Source organism: Sebastes fasciatus, chromosome 16, assembly GCF_043250625.1.
Source record: "Sebastes fasciatus isolate fSebFas1 chromosome 16, fSebFas1.pri, whole genome shotgun sequence".
In the NCBI taxonomy this organism is placed as follows: domain Eukaryota; kingdom Metazoa; phylum Chordata; class Actinopteri; order Perciformes; family Sebastidae; genus Sebastes; species Sebastes fasciatus.
In genome coordinates this window covers 22,769,630-22,793,633 of record NC_133810.1, presented here as the reverse complement: position 1 = coordinate 22,793,633, position 24,004 = coordinate 22,769,630, and the positions used below count along the sequence as shown (strand labels likewise).

The 24,004-nt window shown below is 39.8% G+C and overlaps 1 protein-coding gene across 2 annotated transcripts in view; it reads right to left on the bottom strand.

Moving 5' to 3' along the window:
* LOC141752883 (seizure protein 6 homolog) overlaps nucleotides 1-24,004 on the bottom strand; it is a 125,297-nt gene that overhangs the window by 48,187 nt on the left and 53,106 nt on the right. For both annotated transcript variants that reach the window (XM_074611124.1, XM_074611125.1), the window contains exons 2-3: nucleotides 6,664-7,353; nucleotides 6,075-6,196 (exon numbers count right to left, since the gene is read on the bottom strand). In XM_074611124.1, the coding sequence (XP_074467225.1) occupies nucleotides 6,075-6,196; nucleotides 6,664-7,353 (812 nt within the window). The remainder of the gene's footprint in view (nucleotides 1-6,074; nucleotides 6,197-6,663; nucleotides 7,354-24,004) is intronic.

Sequence of the window (24,004 nt, the reverse complement as noted above, 5' to 3'; positions counted from 1 at the left end):
AAAGGGAAATGTTGGTTTTACAAAAGTGTCATGACTTGCTTTCGGTGGATATTTCATAACACTTTTTTGTGGCCCTTTCGTTTGATGAGAGCACTTGCGGTCACTGATCAGCAACAAAACACATTTAATTCCCTCCCCCATCAGACACACTCGAGCCAGGGTCAATGCCATGTGCATTTCGCTCCTTTTGTAAGAAATACAGGAATTAAAATGAGAGCGCGAGGATCAATACGGTAATTCAGCCAGCACAAGAGAGGAGGCTGTGTGTCAAGTATTTCTGCTGCTTATTAACATGACTATTGATTGGAGTCAGAGGAGCGTGGTCGCAGAGGCGGCATCAAATACCAATCGTTAACCCTCAAGTCGGGGTTAGCCATAAACACTTGGCATGCTCTGTAACATCTCAATCCTTAAAGGGGCATGTCACCAGTGATCCGCCTCGACCGTGCTTTATCCCATAGATATGTCTCATTAGCACATGCAGCCTTGAGCTCATTAGAAGTTGTATTTTGTTTTTCTTTGGAAACTTCTGAAACAATATATTCACTCATTTGAGGATGAAAAACTTGGGAGCTATAGCCTAATTTTCCCCACTGAGACTTGAGGCATTAGTTTGATATTCATAAGCTTTAATTAAAGAAACAAACAAAGAAAAAGTTGTGTTCTCTTTCACTTGATGGTCACTTACTGTTTTAATAAAAAGTATATAATATAAGGTATTCGGGTGTTTCTGCAACTACGGGCACTTTTAAGTCCCAGCAATTAAATGTCATAAATATAATATAAATATATACACAGTGTGCCTATCCATCTTGATATGAAAAATAATTACTAAATAATGTGATTTATAAAATTTATAGAGCATTTTATGGGTCCAAACCCCACTTTTCTTCATGTCCCACAACTGTGGTCTCAATGATGAGATACGTAAAATGAGCTAATTATAAGTTAATTAAATTATAAGTAAATTATAAGACATTATTTCAGATATAACTGCTTCATATACATATTACACTACGTTCATTTTGTTGTTGTTTACAAATCATTTATATATTTTTTTTTTCATCTTCACTTCTGAGTCCTTACCGTGACACTGAACAAATGCTATACTAAAAGTTGTATTCAATGCCAAATAAATCTAGTTTCTATGAAAACAGAAGTTATGAAGTGAGCACATGGATGATAGGTTGGGCTGTTTTTCTGCTGAAAAACAAGGTTAAGATCACCTGTTCTTCTGAAGTATTTATTGTGTATCCTTACCATACAGCTTAGTAACATTTAAAAAATAACTTAATATTACTGTTGAATTCATGTATTAGATGTTAAACGTCAAAGCTAAGGTAGACTTTGCTCGCTGCCATTTATCTGCAATATTAGCAAAAATGTCCTTACCGCAACAGCTTTAGGTGAGGTCATTAGAGATTAGAATAGCAATATCTGTCATAAAACACAACATATTTTAATTTTTTTGTGTATGAAGACTGACATCTATGGTTACTGTCTAAACTGTTCAGGATGTAGAAAAAATCATGAAATCCTGTATTAAAAAAAAAAAATTATATCAATAGTTACAATGATGCACAAAGCTTGATGAAAATGAATTTAAAAGTCTTCAAAATATTATAGAAATAAAAAAAAAAAAATGTATAAAATTAACATTATTGTAATGTTGCAGTAAGGACATTTAGTAAGAACATGATGAAAAATATATAAAAAATAAACATACAAATTAAAATCTTAATCACTATATGCAATTTTGCATACCTGTTTATATGTATAACATACTATGATGGTTCAAATTAAAATTTATAATGGTTGATTTTTTTTTTATTTCAGAGAGTCAAAAGTGACCGTAAATGCATTAACACCCATTAATGAGAAAATAATTATATAGCAACTCAAGGTAGAGTGTTGTCATGCAAATGTATCCCCAGATTCACCACAAGAACTGAATCTTATTGAGACGGGGTAGAGGAAATAGACAAATAGAAAAACTGATAAATGAGAGCAGGGTGGAAATAGAAATAAATGTCGAAAGAATTGGGAGAGGGATGAAGAAGAGAGCAAAAATGAGATATACAGTATTGACCTCAAAATCCTCCCCCGCCATCTTTTTGAATGATGCTCCTTTAAACCTGTCAGAAAATGGAAACACTCCCCCAATCAGCCTTTTGTGGCAGTGGGAGAAATTGGCCATGTCTGCGCTCATAACCCCTGAAATGTATCAACCACTCTCAGTCCTCCTCCCCTACACACAATACATTCTCTTTTAGTGAGAGTGCAGAGGGATGCGGCCACCATGAAACGGAGCTGGAACAACCTGTGCAGAGCCTCAGATGGTACTGTACCTCCTTGAGACCCGGGCAGGTAGATCAGTGAGCGGAGGAGACGGAGAAATCAGAGCGGGACAGATGGCCTGGAAGGAGCTGATAGCTAGCTAACCCGCCGGATTTATTTGATCAAATAAAAAAAAAGCTCCAAAACAGATTTTAAGTACTTTAATGCCACAGCCCAGTTCTGGAAAACCTCCATCTGTCCTCTACTAAAACCTTATTGCAAAAGTGACTGCGGAGAGGAGGAGGAGACAGATAGAGGACAGAAATAAGATGTGCTTATAAGATAACGCCAAAAAAATAATTTCACATGTGACTCGGTTGTTTTGACATGGTCATGAAATAAAAATGTTAAATATATATACTGAAAATGTATATAAAAAATGTATATTAATAATAATTAATGAAATGCAAACCAACTCAAGTGGATGGTAAGATTGATATTTTATTTTTAAACTTGTCTAGAGTACAGGGCCGACATAAGGCATAGGCCATATAGGCGGTCGCCTAGGGCGCCACCTTCTGAGGGGCGCTGGTCGCCCTCTATAAAAAAAGCCTCTGCATTGAGGTGACAAATGAGTATTTTTCCCTGCTACAGTATACTTAAAGGAAATTAAAACTGAATAAACTGAGCACTGAAAGAAAGCCTTCCTCATATTAAAAATAACCCACTCTGGCTTTAAAGTTATTCATCAGTGCTAAACTTAATATAATAGCTAGGAAATGTCATGCAAAAATCAATTTACATCTTAACTTATAACATAATATAGTTTGTACTCTGTCTGCTCGAATGTCCGGCACATATTTTGCACGCAACTATCAAATACTTATGTGCAGTTTACACTTGAGTGCAACACCTTTTTAAAAGTATATATTTCCAGTGTTTATTACACTATTAGTTTATCCCTGGTTGGTGTTACATCAGCCTCCTAATATTTGTGCCATTATTCTGCAAATAAATTGTAATGTGGCCAGAATCACCAGATGGGGCGATGCATTATGTGCTGTTAGCTGTGGCAGAGGGGTTGAACAGTCAGGCTGAGGGCAGTAAATTCTCCTGATACATTTTTCATCCTCCCTCTCCTGCAAGCTGCCAGACTGCTGAAAGGAGTATTGACTAAGCACAGAAAAGGTCTGATCTCGCTTATTTATTCCTCCACCAATCTATGTGATGTTTCTGGATGCAGATAGAAATATATATACACCTAATTACATTTCACTGAACCACATAGGTATACATCAACAGAAATATTTATCATACAGTCACCTCATCTGTCCTTCAGAGTTTTTCTTTCACCTAATTTCCTCGCTTTGCCCTTGCAAACTTTGCCCAGCCTGCTGGTCTGTCTGCTATAATGATGTCTCCCTTCCATAACGGAGACCGGCTGCCAAAACAAGAACAGGCACTTCAACCATGATGTCCCTATACGGCTCCTCTGCTCTGACGTGTGGAGCATGAGCATGTTCTCCGTGTTAATGTGCATCACAGTAAATGGTATCAAAACCCAGCTGATCAAAGTGAAGACATATATTTCTGTGTTTCTAACCAAAAAAAAAAAAAAATCTATGGCCACAAATCAACAAACTGTCCAAGATTGGACCAGAGAATTGGCAGGGGAGGGTCTGTGATCCCTCCAGAGATCGCTGTGTGACGATGACAAATAAGCTCATCAGAGAAGCAGAAGAATCAGTTTAGTTGCTATACAACAACGGTTCGTTTCATCTCTCTTTTCTTATAACTATAATGGTTTTGATCCCAAAAATAAAGTGACGCCAAGGGGCGTGGCGCCAAGGAAGGCTATGTGAAGAGTTTGGATGAGAACGTGTTGGAAAATGTGTTGGTTTTTCTTGCTGGTGCAATATTCAATAAAATTAAGACAACAGCTACATGTATGCCCATCTCTCCCTGTTTGCTTCCAGAACCCAACATCAGGGGAGTGACGAGGTTGTGAATTGTCGAGAACTAAGAACCATCCGTGTGAAAAAACTGCAAGGTAAAAATTGCCCTGCTTGCATAACATTCTCCGTGCGCACTGCTCCTCCGCAAATCTACTTTCTATCTGATCTTTCTCATTCCTTTAAAACCTTGGGACCTGGATCGCCTCCAGGCAGAGGAGCTTCACACATCGCTGATGAGAAGGTGTGACACATACTTGACTTCAATTTCTATCTTTCCATCTTCAGTCGCCAGGAACAGAGAGACCGCGGCTCCTCGTTCTCTTCAGCCGTTCCAAGCGGTTGTCTGTGTAGTTTGCCGTCAGATCGCTATCAGTTTAACTGTAGGAGGGAGGGCGACTGTGGCCCCATCTGTGGGTGCTGAAACACATGACTTCCCTCCTGTTTCTTTATCAGGCCTGGTCGATGTGTGAGGATAAAATGTCTAGAAGTTCCCTTCCCTAGCCTTGCTGTTTTGAGCCTCCAAAGAAATTCTCTGCCAAATGCACTGGAGAAGCAGTGGAAGTTATGTGTGTGCACGTGTGCAGGTAGGTGTGCCTGTGCTTACGTGGTTTCAAGCTTTACTTAGGTTACCCAGAGGAAGCCTTTCGAAGGGAAAACACACTCTCAAACATATACTCTGTCACGACTTATCTTAGCCCTCCAGAGGCAGCAAGACAAAGCTCACACATTTTAAAGTCCCCGGTGGTAAATGAGGCGTCTGAGAAATTGCAAATGCCAGAGAACACACACACTGACAGTTAATTTTTATAACCTTTTTGTGCGAAGACTCACCAAGCAAACATTTCAACCTGAGACGGGCCCCATCACTTGTGCCCCCGTCCACCCACTCACCCCAGCAATTTGTTGCCTGTCTATCTCCATCAACCCACACAAGACCAGCGAATACTGTAACGGCTGAGACTAAACCGGAATATGTCGATGCTCCTCACTAGTTGAACGGAACATTATTTTACTTTCAGACACCCGATTCTGCAGTTCCCTCTCAGCTCTACTGAGCTTTATGGCATCTTGCCTGCTCATCGTTTTGGTTTTATGGCCCATAACTTTACTGTTTTGGTTCAGTCTCTCGGCTCTCATCATTTCTAGATGCAGGCAGCTGCTTTCAGTGTAAAAGCTCTGATAAACCCAATGCCTGCCCTGCATCAAACAGCAAACAAAATTAGCGTCTAGCTAGTGCACATATTGGAGCAAGAGCCAGGTAATATGCCCTTGGCAAAATTCTGGCTTGTGCCCCTTTCATCGCAGCCAATTCCACCACCAATCATTGTGTTCATACACTCACACAGAAACTGCAAACTGTAGCTTTATGTCTTTGAGATTAAGCTATGCAGATGAAAGAAATTGATGCTGCCGGCAACCTAGAAAATAGGGCCTACGTAGTTATGTTGTTCTGGGCTTTTTTTGTAATATTTCAAAATAAGAGCGTTAAAAAAAAGTATTAGTAAAGAATTGTAAAAGTTATACATTTAGAATTTTTTTTTCTTCCCTTATTTGGGGCATTCCTATGGATGGTTGCCGCCCCTAGCATTCGCCTATACCGCCTATGCCTAGGGCTGGCTCTGGGTGGCCAGAAACACAACTCCAAATGTATGCTAATGTCTGCTGGATGTGTAAATAGGTAACTTGCCAAGTCAACTTAAAAAAAATGATAAAATGTCAATGTTGTATTTACAGTGCTCAAAAATTATATTAATGTTGGTGTAAATATGCAAACCACTTTATCAGAAGTTGCATATATATTGCTAATAAGGGATAACATCACAGTGAGCCTTCAGCACTGACCTGAACCTCAATGCCATATCCCAGGTAGACCGTAACCAGGTAGTTACACTCCCCTCCGGAATCAAGCTGCTGCAGGATTTCGATGTTGCCCTCAGGGTCAGTGAAATTCAGGCTGCATGGCTCTGTGGGAGAAAGTAGAAAGACAAGTGATTCCCTTTTTCCCGGACCACTGATCTCTCTGACAGCCCACCTGTGTCACCGTGGCCCCCGTAACCCTCTAACTATCTCTGCAGATTTCCTCTTCGACGCTGCCCGTCTTGGCCGTACAGCCCTCTGTGGCCAGTGAGAAAGGACGGGCAGGACACATCAGGGAAAATCAGATTGTTTCTGACACATGAGCGACTCTGTTATCCCTGGTGGAGAGATGAACGGCTGTGTGCAGAATGCGAAATGAACAGCAGCGATGTTGATGACCTGGTGCTTAATTTTCTCGTCCTCTGGGGTGGATGTGTTAAATCTTACGGGAGAGGTAGCATCAATTTTGAATTTCGATCATGGGCAAAAGTTATTTGGATGCAATCCATTTCACAAAGTCGTTTGAATGTTCTGCTCAGTGCATCTTTGAAAGTCAGAAAAAACATGAACATACCTGCTGTTTGCATGGTGGTAATGGTGGTGATGACGGTTGTGGACGTTGTGGTGTGACCTTCTTCTCTGGAAGCTAGGTTATGGAGTGGATGATCGGGGCTGGGTTTGTTTTTCAATGCTGTTTCCATAGCTTCCCCTTCCTCCGTTTTCATTGAGGAAGGTACAAGAGTCCCTTCTACCGGAGAATCATTCCAACTTTGAGGCCGATTTTTCTGCGATGATGAGGAAGCCACTGGGTTTTCATTGACCGAACCTCTATTATTTGGCGTCACTTGAGTGGTGAGGGAGTCCGTCGTTGGCTCTACCTTGTCCGCACTTTTCTTAGCGGACTTCTTTTGAGGGAGAGACATGAGCGGCCTCGGAGTTGTCGGAGAAAATGTGGTCAGCGGGGAGGTGGCGGCCGCGGTGGCAGTAGTGGCAATGTCTGAGAAGGCCGGGGCGTCCTCGTGGGGCACCACCTGAGTGACGAGGTCTCCCGGCATGGTGGAATATCCATCCAAGGAGGCGTCCCTCCTGAAAAAGTGCTGGTCCCCCTGGAAATCCCTCGTAAGTAGGTGCTCATGCAGCAGCAGGCCCTTGAGGTCGGCCCGGTGGTTGGGGACGTTCATCGGCGAGGCAGTGGTGGCAGAGTGGACCTCGCTCTCTGTGTCCTGTGTTGACAAGTCCCTGTCCCTGATGCTTTCCTTTGGAGCTAAGAGTAAAAGAAAAAAGACAAATGTGGTTGTATTAAGCAAAATATTACAGGCCAGTAAGCTAGCACACAGTACACAAGAGCAGTACGTCTTTTTGACAGTTTCATTATAGAATCATCAAGACTGCCAGACTAATAATCTACCCAAATTATGCCTAATGAGGTGAGAGGCTGTCATCTTGTATAATTCTTCCTCACATATTTTGTTGCTATTTAAATCACTTCATTATCCAGCGTGTGTGTGTGTGTGTGTGTGTGTGTGTGTGTGTGTGTGTGTGTGTGTGTGTGTGTGTGTGTGTGTGTGTGTGTGTGCGTGTGTGTGTGTGTGTGCGGCTTTGGGAGAAGGGGGCGAAGGCATAGTGAGTATAATCCCTTATACTATCCATTATAGAAGCTTAAATAATAGAAAAATAGTCTAATGGGTTGACATATGTAGGTCACCACATGTAACGTAGAGTACAGCACGCATGATATGATAGTATAGTATCATAGGAGAGAACACTTATTTTCAAGTGCATCTTCAGTGTTAAAATCAGATATTTTTCTTCCAGTGCTTGACACGCCATACTATACATTTCACCAAAGGGCATTTCTTTAATTCAGATTTGAAGAAGTGGCCGATGAATACTGACAGCGTCTCGCAGAGAGCCAGTTTATTATCAAAGACAAATTCCACAATCACACCCCGCAGGCAGTGGAATCTCTAGTGGAGACACTAAGCAGAAAGAGACTAGTTACTTGTAAGATAAAAAGATTTAAAAGCACATATTTTTCTAAGGCATTCTACTGTGTGCTAGTATTCTTATTTTTTTTTTCGACCACACACACACCATCAGCGTCACACACCACTCAAACAGAGCAGGCATTATTAAAAGTTCCATAGGAAAAGCACTCAACCAGGGAATAGTCAGTAAACCACAAAAAAATACATGTCACATATTATTGCAAGTCACAGAAGACATTTGCCCACACAAGTTTCCATTTTGACAATGTCTGAGCTTCAGTTTTAACAAAACAGCCATAGAGTTGAGTAACAAAATAATCCCCGACAACAGACAGATGCACGCAATTAATAATTGATTAAACAACTTTCAAAACTAATAAAGTGAAACCACCGGTGGGAAGTAAGCAACACAAAACTGATTATTAAATTAAAGTTGCACAAGTTAGCTACACCTTTTTTTATGACACCTGTCTTATTGGCTTTAAAGGAGACATATCATGCTCATTTTAATTTTTCATAATTGTATTTTGGATTCCTACTAGAACATGTTTACATGCTTTAATATTCAAAAAACACATTATTTTTATCATACTGTCTCTATACCTGTTTACACCCTCTGTCTGAAACATTCTGTTTTAGCGACTGTTTCTTTAAGCCCCCCTGCCAGTCTGCTCTGATTGGTCAGCGTTTCTGGTCTTCCGCATCTGCACTGATGCAGTCTTCACAGCGTCACTGCAACAGGGGACTTATTGTGTGTGTCAACTACACAGCCATAGACTAAGAAGTGGATGTAGTCACCGTGACGTCACCCATCGAGTTTGGCATTTTGGCCATCGCCATCTTGGTCATTTGCAACCAGAAGTGACACGACATAAGACATTTTTAGGCGACCATAAAGGTTATAATTAACTTTGATGAACTGAAAACACACTGTGAAAGAATTAAGGTTCGAAGACAAAAACACAGACAACTCCCAGACATCACAACGCTGTGGCAGCAACCTGTCAATCACAGCCACGCCCTGAAGCATATCCTGCTTTATGGTCTAATTGACTCTAAATGGGGCCATAATTTACTAAATAAAAATCATGCTGTATTGAAGGAGACTTGAAAGTAGTGATTGAGACCATAAACTCATGTTTACAATGTTTATGGGGTAATAAATCAAGTGAGAAGTAGGCTCATTTTCTCAGACTTCTATACAATCAGACTTCTTTTTGCAACCAGAGGAGTTGTCCCCTGCTGGCTATTAGAAAGAATGCAAGTTTAAGGCACTTCCGCATTGGCTTCACTTTTCAGACCCCAAAGTTGCCCACCGAATTTAGCGGCACTTCTAGTGGTGACTGTTTAGTTGTGACATCACAACCATACGGAAGTCCTGAAGGCTCATTTAAAGGCACAATTTCTGAAAACAGGCTGTGCGCATTTTTCCGTGGATAGAGTATTTTGATACTTTCACAGTATTTATATAGCACTTAGTCCTGCTTTATAATCAAAAAATACATGGAAATCTCACTTTCTAAAATATGAGACCCATATTTAAATGATACATGGTTAATGCTCTTAAATGATACAGTGAAAATTTGCAAATCTAATTCTTGTTTCAGGTCTTCACCTATAGAAAAAGTGACTACCTAAATTCAATGGAACAGCACAGCCCATTATAAAACTCATTATCTACTCACCTCTATGCCAGTTTAAACGTCAGCATATATTTGAACAACTCAAGAAGAACATGCAATCAGTTCATGCAGTATAAATGGTTTTTGTAGCCAAAATGATTGCACACTGCATCCAAAAGTGCCATATTTACCCATTATCTGCTACATTTTAATACCTTGGGGAAAATCTAATAAATGGACGGTTCCAACCGCTGCAAATCCTCCAGACAGTGTAAACATTAGCAAAGACGAATGTCTTTGTATGTCCTTAGTGGCTTTGACAGGACAGCTATCCTGAAATGATCAAATGTTCTCCGGCTGGCTGCTAGTTATACATACTCGGTTGACAGCAAGGATTTTTTAACCTTTTATGTGGAAAGAGTTTTCTTCGGGTTTTGAAATTCTAGTGCTGACTGCCTTTTTTTTAAAGGTGTGTGTTGGCAGGATTTGTTTCTATCTTGTTAAGATAGAGTGCTGGACACAAAAATAAAACGTCTATGGCGATAACCATCTTTTATAGGACGGTGAGATGAGCTGACTAAACATACTACAGCTGACTGTGAATTCCTGCTTTGGCATCAATGCAATCTCCGTCTTACTCTTTTTTCCATCTAATTCCGTCTAAACATAAAACAATGCTGTGTTTTTTGTATGACATGAGATAAATAACACTGAGGGGGTTCATATAATCCTCTCATGTGTACGTGGAACAATGCCATCTGCTTTGACACATTAATTAGGTTGCATCCGTTTGTCTTAATGAGGCAGAAAAGCTGCCAGCACACTTTTCATGCTTATAGATGAAAGGACGCTGTTGACACAGGCAGCAGAAGAGAGTGAGATATCTTCATGGTGAGTGTTTCTGTCAGCTACAGCGCTCCGAGAGGATGAAGGCTTGAGGTCAAAACAGATGTAAGATTCATTTCAAAATGACCTTTAGAGGTCAGTTGAGCATGTTAAATGTCAAGTCAAATACAGTAGTATGTGATCGGTGAAACAATATAAAAATATATTCTCAATTGCTTTTCATGTTAAGTTTCACATCCAGTTTATGCTTGTTTAATCCCCATGTGATCAGATCTTATAGAGGACCTATTATGCTCATTTTCAGGTGCATACCATAAAACTTCTATTAAAAGTCGAGCCCCAATTAGACGTCGAGTCCCTTTTACTCGCCGGGTGTGGCTACACGTTTTGACAAATAAACGCAGGTTTCAATTAAACGTAAAATATACACATCATTAGATCAGTTAGATTCTTTACAATTCAATCGTCCCGTTCAAATTACGGAAACCATGAGCGCTTAATTATATTTCATTCAGATTTATGGTGCTGTTGACTGCTGTCCACCCCGTTATGTGTGTGCCTCCCTTTCAGGGTTTACACTATAGACTCTTTTTTTGATTAATATTCCAGATTCCGGCCATATAGAACAGCTACCAGACATATATTTTAAATAGCCATATAATAACCTACATTCTACATAACTCGGAATAATTTAAATGAAGACGCGGTTTAAAAAAGCTTCATCCATAAAGTTGACATTAAAATGATTATTAATAACCCGGGCTATTAATTGCAGTTTTATGGTACTTGTATTGTGAGTTTCTACTAGAACACGTTTACATGCCTTGGTGCTCAAAAAACATTTTATTTTTCTCATACCGGCTGTGCTGCAGAACCTCTTTTCATCCTCTGTCTGAAACGCTATGAAACGTATTATGTAAATGTATTACTTGGTGACATCACAAAGTTACGTAAGAAAAGGCAGCAAGCAAGGCATTTCAGAACAGCATTTCTGTGGAGGAGAGTAACTCCCTTCGCTGTGGACTTTGGGCTTTGTAACTTTGCAGACCTTTTACATGCAAAAAAACAACAGCTATATGACACACAAAAGGAAAGAGAAAATGCACAAAAACATAATAAGTCCTCTTTAACATCTGATTAATATTTAAAGCTTGCATATTCTACAAGTGACTGGCTCATTTTGGGTGTATTGATTACAAGCGCCAGGAGGCTACCTGGAAAACTGACTTTGTCTTTATTGATTCTATAAGGATTCCCATGACGGGAAACATACATAAAGGTTTTAAATGAGAAATGGTGTCTGAATTAATGTAAAAAAAAAATTTAAAAAAAAAATTAACTGCACCACAGGAGAAGCCCTGCTTCGCTCGTAAAACTTGGAAAGTAGTTGTAAGCCGCTGTAACATTTTGCTGATGCAGAGCAGTTTTACCACCGTGCAGCATGTTAATAAAAGTTTGATCGGGCTATTCAAGAGGAAGAGTAAACAATTTTGTTACAAAGCCTCTCCCCGGCTGACAGAATTGACACATGGTTTTACATTATACTGGCAGACGCGACAACACCACATTTATCTTTCTTAGCGACAGAAGCAATTCAAAGACCTTTTGATGTTCTGAGATCGAGGAGGAACATTTCCTTGTAGCCTTATTCTGTCACAACAAAAGCAGCGAAAGCTGCACTATAAAGGCAAACTAAGCATATTTGACATGTCTCACAACCAGCGAGAATAAAGAGTGTAAAGGGAGGTCTTCATGAATGATTGAAGTTTATAAGGCTGCCCACCCCCTCCCTCCTCATAATTGCAAAGTATAGAGGAATCTCAAACATACTGTATGCTAAAGCGGGGAATTATGCTTTTGACAAGATTGTTATTGCTGCACCGAACTGCATGCGGCCTGCCTCTTATTTTCTTATCTCTGTCTCTCTCTGTGTCTCTATCTGCGCTGGTCGGCTGTTGACCATCTTGTTGCAGCCCTTCAGTCAGAATATCGAGTGGAAGTGGAGAGTGAGAATGGAGAACTGGGTTAAACCAGAGTTTCTCATACACAAATCAATACGGGATCAATGTGTACAGGTTGGAGACCTCGCTGTGGTGATTACAGCGGAGCGAGTGCTGCTACCAAACTGCTCTCATTGCCGAGCTTTAATTGGGTGTTTACAGTTGAGGTTCCACAGAATAGAGCTGAAAACTGAATTCTAAATGTAATTTGTCGAGTATGGGAATCAATAAATACAACAGGAAATAACCAGTTACAGTCTTTTCTCATGCAAGTCGCATTCATTAGTTGCAAATATGAAGGACATTTGTCATATTTACACGCATATGTCAGTCACTTATTACCAGTGAAATGCCTCACATCTGATCTGTTGAAAAGACTGACGGATGAAGGATGAAATAAAGACTAAATAGTGAAAATCTTAAAAATTCAACAGGGCTGGAAAAAGCATCCAGTACTCATTAGACAAACTATACAACTGTAGAGCATGTCAAATTTGATCATTTCAAAATGTAAATTTGCAGAGCATGTGCAGGCTAATAGCAAATATTTGAAAATCATTCATCAAACATGGCTTCTTGCCGGGCGCTTCAGCCTCTGGTGGAACCTGATTGGCCAACACATTCTCTCCCTACCGGATTCTGAACATGGCACTCAATCAATCAATCAAACTTCATTTTTACAGTATAGCACCTTTTCTACAGGTTGGTGCAATTCAAAGTGTTTTACAGATGACTGACAAGGTGATAATAACAGTATAAATGTAAACGATTGAAACAATTTGAGACTAATGCACACCAGAAATAAAAATGATAATTTAGTAATAAAACCAATAAAAAGATTAAGGGGAGACACCTAAGGTGAATAGGATAAATACTTCCCCAGTTGATTACTTAAATTAAGACAATTATTTTTTGTATTACAAGTTTTCTTAAAATGTATGTTTAAATATGCAAATGAGGCATTCTGTTATTAAATATGTGCTTATTTGCATACATTTCAGGTTCAAAATTCTTGTTTCATTTTGTTGACATATTGAGTTAAAGGTTTTTACAGAGGGAATGTCTTTTTATCACTCCATAAATCAGAAAACACTGTCAGCAGCCATAAAAAAGATCAATTTTCACCATTTTTTTTTGGAATAAATTATTCTATAAATCAGACCATGAATGATATACTGTATGAACAAACCTCTCTATAAAAACCTTCAGAATATAGATAGGAATGAAACTCTAAAGTTTGGTGTATGTAAGTGCTACTGAAGTGGTGATTTCTGGCTCAGAGTATGAGTAAAACCTAATTTTGACAAAACAGGTTTATTTTTATTAGTATTTTATATTTTGCATTTTACATATGCGAAAAACTGTTTTTGCCTAGGGTGTTTCAAATAAAAAAAAAAACAATAATAGCCTATAGATAAAAGACCACAAACAAAAAAAAATAGATAACGGGGAGTACAACATTTTAAAACAGGAAGGCAATTAACTTGTCATTGCTTAGACAATTGACAATGACAAACCAAACAAGTAAAATAACTGTTTATTGATGGAGTACATTCACCAAGAATGCTCTGCCTCCATTAGCAATACTGGCTGAAAAACACCCAGTAGGTCAGCTTCACTTTTATTGATTGTTTTACAGTGTAGTAAATGTGTACCTTATAAACGCAGCCACCCATTCATTCATTTGCTGTCATTCAAAAAAAATATTACTTCGATTAAATATGGCCTCACAGTACATTGATTCTGTATTATGCTGATTCTAACATGCTAAATGCTAGACTGTCAACAATTCTCATCCATTTCACTTGCGACATACAAGCATACCACATGCCTCTGTACAGTAGCAAGAGAGAAGAGGCTTTCGTACAGCTTGTTATCAAACCTTTGTTTAGCAAAAAGCTATAATGAAATGCAAACACTGAAATTATGTTCGTTTGATTTGTTATCCAACCTTGTGTTACTGTCAGATTGACTAAAATTACACCCTTTGCCAAACCCTGATTCTCTGTGTCCGGTAGAGGTTGTAATTTGAAACACAAGCAAGTTCTGTTCTCACCTGTTTCCAGAATCACACCCTGTACTGCCAGCCAATTTAAATTTATTGTGCTTGAAGGACTCCAATCAGGTATGGATGTACCGTAATACGCTGGCATAACCAGGCCACTGTCAGACCAAAGTGATCTTGATGTGCTCTGTCAGGCCCGCAGAATGGGTGTCGTATTTAACCCTTCACACACCAGCAAGCTGCATCAAGTCAATGAAATACAACCACAAAGAGATGGTATATGCTGTCATGTATTTTACTGTATGACTAGTGGTCAAACATGTGTTGCTATGGGCTGAGTGCAAGTGACAGAAGCCATAGTAAGACATAGGAGCTGATGTGAAATGTAATACAGCCTCAGTTAAACTTAATTTACTGCAGTAGACGCCATGCTGCACACTCGAGAGGTTCTGCGTGTAAGTGCATTACATCACACCGCACTGAAGCTGGTTATATTACTGCAGGGCTAATTTATAAATTAAAGGTGGTAATTACCGTGACAGAATGAGATTACTGTTATCTTATTCTGAGCGGTGTCACAAATACAATAAAATACCATTAATATTGTCTTGGGGGTGATTTACTTAGTGAAATGTCTTTTCTGTGTGCACATTTAGGAGACGGCAGGGTCTCGGAGGAAGCTGGAGGGCTTCAGAGTGTGGAAAACGTTCACCTGTCCCTAACTAATTGTGTACTTACTGTAGCTCCATCATATCCAGTGATGTCACACCAGCCTTGTTTTTTTAAAACTGAAGCTAAATATGCAGCCGTTATTACCAGATAGGATCTAGTTAGTGATGTAGAAAAATCTGACCCGACAGGATGAACTGATCAAAACAAACCTGTATAAATGGTTCAGTAAAACTAGTCTGTGGGTCCCGAGGTCAAGCGAGTAGAGTCGTATAGTGAAAATGAATACTTATTTTTCTTTTGGCGAGGCATATTCTTGTCATTTATCTTCCACATCAATGTTTGAAAAGGTGCAATCCAACTCTATCGCCCGGACCAGACTGCCTGCGTGAGCAGCGCGTGTCCGTCGCTAGTTAGAGCAGCCACACAGCCCATGTGAGCAGAGCGCCTCAGGCTTGGCTCGCCTGCGTGCCGGCTGCGTCTCGTCTGGAGATTCAAGGTCTCGGCTATTTTTTTAGGTGCTGCGCACGGTTCACAGCGATAGACAGTGAAAATGATATTTTGACCATATATTGACATTATACTGTACCACCAACATACTACAGTATCAATGTCTATATCTGTAGGAAAAAAAAGTATATATTTATTTTCAACTCAACACTTCCTATTTCTGTTTCAAAATAAAAGTTCTCTAGTGTTTTTCTGTGGACAGAATCCCTTCATTTGGAAATGAAAAATGAAAATGAAGTGACTTGCACGGCTCTATAAATTAATAGACTACCGGCTTTTCATTGTGGATTATTATTATTTTTTACAAAATGAGCACACGCTTCCTAAACTTTTCTGTTTAAAATAAATATAAATTATATTTATGACCAATATGAAAGACAAACTTTATTTAGAAAGAAAGGACAGGCAGTAGCAGCAGTTCTGTCTGTGTGGACCACACACGTACGAGCTGCAGCAATTCAATGGTAGCATCACACGCTGCTCACGCAGGCAGTGTTGCCCAGGCGTAAATCTTTAAAAGATATCTTAGTGGATAAAGTATGAAATTAACTAGGATGTTTTGCCCATCATCAATGCATGATACACTGCCTCTTGGATCCTCACACAGTTTAGCATTTTATTTTTCTAATCTTTATTCTTCATGTTGTTATTTTCCTTTCTTTTATCATACACCCTTTATTTTATTCTGAATTGTGTGCATAGTAATTGTTTTCATTGTGTTTATGTTTCATGTACTTGTGTTTTTCTGCTACAAAAAGAATGTCCTGAACTGAACTGAGCTGAGCGTCTCAACTGGGCTGCTCATTTGTTTTTCTCGACATAATGAAAGCATTCGAGAAGGCAAATGTGGGTTGCAGAAGACTTCTAAAATGATTAAGCATGTTTGCAGTCCTCCTGTGTCTCACCTCTACTGACTAGATTATAATAAAGAGTGTCCGGCCGTTCTAAATAATTGGGAGTGGAGGTACGAGCTCACGCTTTGCCCTGAGATTCCACGGTGACCTCTCAGTCGACACTGACTAAGATGACAGAGTGAGCAATCATAGGGGAGTCCTCCTCAAGGTGGCAACACATCGCCTCCTCTCTTCAGTTGCATATCAATGGAGTCATCAGTGAGCACTCGGTGCATGGAGAGAGCACTAATAAGATGGGACAAGCCACACTTGAGGCGGGCTGCTGATTGACATCAATCTCCTTATATCCAGGGGCTTTATTTCCTTATTATTACAGAGAGCCACTAGACAAGCAAATCAATAAGCAGCTTCCGCTGGGCTCAGATACGAGGCCCTCAGATCACTCCACACGACTCCTTTTAGAGTCCTCGGTGGAGCTTTGAGCTCATGAATTCATTCTAACATAAGGTGAACATTTCCCAGTGGTGGCATTTGCTGCAGAATCCTGCATCGTGTGCAGCTTGTTTGCATGAAGCCATAAGGACGGACTACAGGAAATAATGGGGTGAAACTGATAAATGATTCCATTAGTTAACTTAATGAATTGATAATTTAATTTGTTTTGTGGGTGTGACAAGTGCATGGATGTGGAAATAAGGAATTTAAAAAAGAAAGGTAGCAGGGAAGAGAACTAAATTAAAGTGAGCACTGGCTGGAAGAACAAGCCTTTCAAAAGAAAAACAAAAGGTCACAAATCACTGTGTGATTTCCAGTTTAAACCCAGAATAGTGCATCCAATTTCAGAGCATCAAATTTAGCTTTTACTGTCTGTCTGGTTTTCGAGTCGTGAGGCGAACCGCGTATTGAAATGAGATGCATTCTTATCCTCCATCTGCCCTTTGACTTCATTGAGCGGAACCATAACTTTTCCCTTTCATTTATTACGGCCTGTCTGTGTTCCGGTTCATTGAGCATTGTCCTTCAGACGGGCTTTAAACAAACTGTGTCTTAATGGTGCTAGGAAGCTCGTAAGACCTGACCTTTAAGCTGGAGCAGAACAAAAACATGGAGCTACCCGGCCCTGCTCTATTTACATGAAGTCTACTGCAAAGCACTAAAGCTGCAGGGGGTAAATGGGCCAGCCTTAAACAAATCTGAACTCTATGGCGAAGGGTTGAATGTGGTTTAATTGGCAATAATTTCTTTTATGATCTAGCTGAATCAATTTGCATTTCCCATGCCTCACATTCTCCCTATTTCTGTGCATTCTTTGCTTTTCACTTTTTTTTTTATACCAGAGAACTAAGGAATGAATGAATGCGTGGCTTGTCGTACAAACTCCTGGTATTAAAATCGCATCATTTTCTGTAATCATGGCAGAATCTGTCTTATATAGAAGCCGGATGCATTTCAATTTACCAATGTGTGCTGTCTTAGAAAAAAATACTGAGAGGAATGTCTCTTTTCACACTTCATTTCCTCCCATTAGAGTCATTCATCTTTTCATTTTCTTCTCATTTACTCCATGGTGGAGTCAATTAAGAATGGAGCTGTGGGTGAAACAAGACATACAACTTTCACATCTGTACTGGATTGCTATGTCGTGAGCAAAATGTGTTTTTAACAGTAGTTGTGAGGTAGTAGAAGTAAAACATAACTACAACTTAGCTCTCAAAAGCGGGCTGTATTACTAATTATTATCAGATCCCATGCATACTTTTTGCATTGCAATTATACTGTATAACACATCAGTACATAGAGGGGGAAATCTGTAATGAATACAAGTACAATCAGACTTTAAAGCAGTGGTTCCCAACATGGGGTCCCAATGATCAAAGGAGGTGCGCCAGGTCTGCTTTGAGGTTGTCAAAATTAAATTTGCACATGTACAACTAAAATCATAATAACACAATTACTGGATAATTTATACAAAAGTCTGTATAGAAAACTATTTAAAAAGATATATATTTTTGCTACTTAGTAGGCCACATTCTGTTTGAACCCAGTATTTTGCACAGTTGCAGATACAGATCAGGCTACACTAATATTATTAGTATTATACAATTCATAGAATTAGATTCCAGTGGTGACTCAGTGGGTTTATTTGTGACTCGTGTTATCCAAACATTTCCAATGATTCCAGGGCTTTGAAAAGTCAAATTTGTTGAAAAAAAGATAGATGTAATCTTTTCAAAAAGTCCCAACATTTTTTTAACTAACAAAATAGTCAATCCATATTTGTTGGTGTTCAGCCTTTCAAAAACAACATTTTCACTGTGCTAACAAAACTATTTGCTCTCCTGCTTGCCACACACAAAAGGGGCCTGTACCTGTATTAACAGGGTGGCCTAGCAGCAATCTAACAAATATGACATTACATTTATCCAACCACAATAACACAATCTATTTTGACTCTAACGCTATTATGGTAAACAAACAAAAAAAGATCACATTATGTATGTGCATTCGCTTGGCGAATCCAGCAGATTGGACTGTTGTCAGGCTACTAATTAGGTGTTATCATTTGCTACAAGCCCCATAGATGTGAGTCAATAGGGGCCTACTACACCCACTAGTAGGTTTTATCATCTATTCACATGGTAGATCACCAAAAATACAAAATAACATGACAGGAACAGAAACACAGGGTTTTTCAATTGTACAATATGTTAGAACGTGTTTCACTTTCACTTGTACAACATAGTAGGCATAGTAGGTCCCTAATAACCAGCAGCTATGGTGCTTATAGCGACTGATAACGGCTTTTTAATGGCCTGGCTCATTTAGTATATCACCTTATTGAAATTGAGGATTTTGTTCGAGGATTTGTAATTTTTTTTAAGGGTGATAACGTCAGAAAATATGGAGGGGGGGTGCTCAGCTTTTGTCAGATGCAAGTAAGGATAATAGGTTTAGAGCCACTGCTTTAAAGAGTATATTCTCTGAGGGTGCAGGCCATACATCTGGCTCTCCTCCTCACAACACAGGCATTAGTGGTGAATTTAAAAGCTACTTGATTGATGCCACGCTCTCCATCCCTCTTCGAATCATTCCCCAGCTCCATAACAATCCCATCAGCCCAAGGAAAATACCACTAAAGGACCAGCGCTGGCCATTTCCAACCTTATCTGTGTACTTGTCATAGATTGACATGCCTATGTACGCCATTACACTTGTCAATACTCTATATCTCATGGGGGGGAGGCTCCTGTTATAACACTGAATCAGTCACAGACCATACGCACAGGCAAGAAAGACTCATTTCAGCCTCAAGAACTCCCTCGTTTTCTTTATCGGACAGAAAAAAAGACCATCTGAACCTGGGAAAATTGAAGTGCCAGCAAGATGCATCGAGGGCCGTTGTCTTTGTTTTCTCCATGTTTTGCTTTTAACAACCAGTACAGTGCTATTGTGTTCAGGTTAATAAAGTTAAGTTGAAGGTTTGTGCAATGGTAGCATTTGGCGAGGCCATAAAGATGAGGTTAAAAGTGAGTTCGCTTGGCGCCCTGCTATTTTCACTGCTGTTTCAGTTGTTATTGCAGCAGAATGGAAGAAAAAGAGACAATGTAAGAGAGAAGAAAAGCTCATTGAATAAGAATACAGAGAGACCCTTATTTTTAACAGTTTAAAAAAAAAATTGCTTCAAGGTATCTATACTATGTTTTGAAGAATAAATCCAGCAAAACTCGCTTCACTCTGGCACAATTATCCAAATAGTTTCCCTCACTCGAACGCTAAATGCAAACTAGAAATGCGTTCCCTCAGTCTTCCACTCTGTGGGAGTCTCCTCCTGCAGAGTCACCTTCCTTTGAAACAGGCCTCCTGGCATTCACAGTGAAACACTCTCTGTGTCTATTTAAGTCCAGTCTACCTTGTGCCTTAGTTCTCACCTGACCAGCTGTTCCATTTGTCTCCCCTTTTATAGTGTGACATACAGTACAGTACCACTCCTGTGATATGTGCTGCCTGGTGCACCCACACACACACACACAGCTGGATAGCACCACAGATGCACAGCTATAAACCCTGTTTTAACACAACTCTGTAGTTCCCTCGTATACCAAAACCACAGCCACACTCATGTAAGACGATATACTGAGTCTCAGTGCTCAACTGCATAGTCTTTTGTCAGTGACAACCCGAAAGCGGACAAAGCAAGATACTGAAATAGTCATGCTGTGCCATATTTCAGCGGTGCTTTATGCTACTTTTCTCTAAAAAACAGGCTGAACATTTGTTGTGATATCTCACATTGTGTGAATCTCTTCCTTTGGGCCAGCTAATTTCCACTTGCTGCTATGAGGGGCTTGTAGATATTCATAAGATGAATATTGTATTTCATTAATGATTTCTGCAGTCCGGTCGCACCAAAAAGGCGTATGAATGACACAATAATTCACAAGGCGTTTAGCGTGCATTAAGAACACTGTTCTTGCTTTTGGCGTGTCATTTGTACGCCATGTAGTCTGTACTGACTGCAATGTAAATGCATCTGTGTGAATATGCTACGCTCAGAGCTAGTGACGTAGAATAAAAAGTGAGAAAGACGGTTCATGTTGGGCGAGGGGGGATAGGTCGATGGGTCCAACAAACACAGGACTTTCAACCAGGAGAGCGGTGTTTTTTTTACATTACTGACATTTGTCATTTGTTTTTTAGTGATATTTGTGACGTGTTTTCCGCCGTTACGTTACATTGTTAGCGTACAAAGTTTACTTAGTTTACGCACTTAATTTACAGCCAACCATGACGTTTTTCCTCAGCACATTCTCACTCGCAACTCGTCAAATACTACTGCTTGGTCAGTGCCCCTCGGCATCGGAGACCGACGCACAGGGTACCCCTCTTGCGTTACTTTTGGATGGACTAGGGACGGCGTATCAATATACGCTTGTTACATGTATAGTGTCCTTTCAAAATAAACTTCCGTTTTCACAGGAAGTTAGGTTTAGGCAACACAACTACTGAGTGTGGTTAGGAAACAGTCATGGTTGACGTTAGCTTCACTGACGAGTCACGTGACAAACGAAGAAGTCAGCGATTTAGTTTGTTGACTCACACTATTAATACTATGTTACTTGCTCCGACCGACCGTCAAATAACGCGGGTGGGTTTACATTGGAGTTAGTTGAAAGCTCGGTTCATCACATACTGTCACTAATGGAATATAAATAGCAGAGAAAATATACAGTTTGTAGGAAATTTCCTGTAAATTTCATCTACAAACCTTCACTTTTTCAACGTGGATGTGAAATGTCCACGGATGGAAGGGAAAAGGTGATTACTGTAATAGCGCTGAAAAGCAGAGCAGAAGCGATCGCCTTCGAGTGTAAGCCTTGACCTTTACAGAATTGGTTCGAAGGAGGTGGACGAGCAGACTCAAAAATCACTTTGGCACTTACATCTCCAAGATTCCGAGCACAAGTATTTTCTGTGCACTCTGATGGAGCAAGCAAGCGAAATAAAGAGGTCAAAGGGACTAGAAGTCAGGAGGAGCAGAGAGACCTGGTGTTTGAAAATGGTTGTAAGTTTATGACACGTGATGGTTGAATCTCTTGTAAGGAAAGACAGCCACGCCGCTAGATAAAAAGACCCAGCATTAGGTTGTCATTCTTCAAGGAAGATGTTATTTTCTTCCCTCTAAACATGACAGACACAATGCTGGAAAATTGCATCTAAGTGGAGTGACGATATTCTTGCTTTGATCAGGAACACTGGCCTATTTCTTACAATAGAGCTCTCTATTTTATGTTTTTATCGGTTTCTGACATCTCATCCATACAGAGGACAGCTGTCATTAACTTTTCCCGCCTTTTTTGGAGGGGTATTATATTCACACTGTAGTATTAGTAGTTGTAGTAGTATCGCACGTATTGGTCCTTTTTTTAACAATCAAAACCCATTCTAAGCATTTGAAAATGTAATCGATTACAGCACGACTCTTGTCACCTTCAAACTGCATTCAATCTCAGCAATTTCACCAGAGCATTTTTCAAAGCAATCTTTAAACAAGAAACTGAATATAAAACACAAACAATAATCAGCTAAATCCTGGAGGGAGAGAGCGAGAAAGAGAGAGAGATTGAGAGAGAGAGAGAGAGAGAAAGATGTCTTGCAGCAGCAGAGGTATTTTAATATGCCGACTGCATGTAATGTTGAAATTAGTTTTATGCGTTTCGGCAGGGGGATGCCAGAGAGCAAAGCCAGGTGAGGGCCTGTGAGTACACCAGTCTGAAAACATAAATGCTGTAAACCAAAACACAAGCTGCCTATTGGGAGGTGAGGGGAAACAATATTAACACTGACAGTGATGGATGATGCTGCCTCCTGTAGAGGTCTGATAGATACAGGGGCCTTCAGAGCCGAGAAGCACCGCGTTCTGCTAAAAGGTGTATTCCACACAGGTAAAACCTGCATTTGTAAGGAAGAAGTGTACAATACCAATTTGCATAAAGATAGATGGGCTGTTTTCATTTATTTTTTTGCCAGCTAGACTATTAACCTCTTCCACTCCTTGAGGGCGCCGGGGTCCTCGGCCGACTTTATTTTTTCAGAGGCTGTTGCAGCTTCTCTTTTAGAGCTAGAGTGAAGGTACTAGTATATGAAACCAGAAAACCTAAGGAATATATTGGTACAAACAATGTCATGCATGTTGAGAAGAACGCTAAATAATGCTACGAAGTTACGCTAAATTTTGCCAAGGAAAAACTGGGATGGCCTTTTTCAAAGGGTTCTCTTGACCTTTGACCTCAAGCTATCTAAATGAAATTGAGTTCTATGGGTACCCACAATTCTCCCTTTTACAGACATGCCCACTTTATAATATCCCATGCAGTTTGGGGCAAAAACCATGCAGTTTTTTGAATGCAGTATAAATGTATTTTTTTCACCTATTCTAAAAGGGCATATTTGAATATTTCTGCATACTGGGGTCCCTAAACAGACTTGGAATTGCATTAATTGGGTATCGCTGTAAAGCTGAGACTTGTGTGGATCCAATGAGACCAACTGTATTCATGTGTGATGATGTTAGTTCCCATAGTAGCCATTTTATTGTAGTGAGACCTTTTTTTTCAACTTGACGTTACTGTATAAAATGACCTGTTGTGACCTCTAGGATAATCACGGCCTCATGAAACTTTACAACCATAGCCTAGAGACCTATGGCATTCAGAGGATGGATAGCTTTCCTAGGTAGATTGACAATAAGGGGGTTTCTCAGCAGTTTCCAGAACAGAAGTGGTCGCCGTCCAATTGCCGAAAAATGCAATTCTTGCAGAAATCTGCAAATGTCAAAAGTGTTTTATATCAAATCACAGCATGGCTTTTTCTATGGTGTTCCTCAAAGTCTTGGTGTTTTTTATCAATTCTCGAGTGGTAAA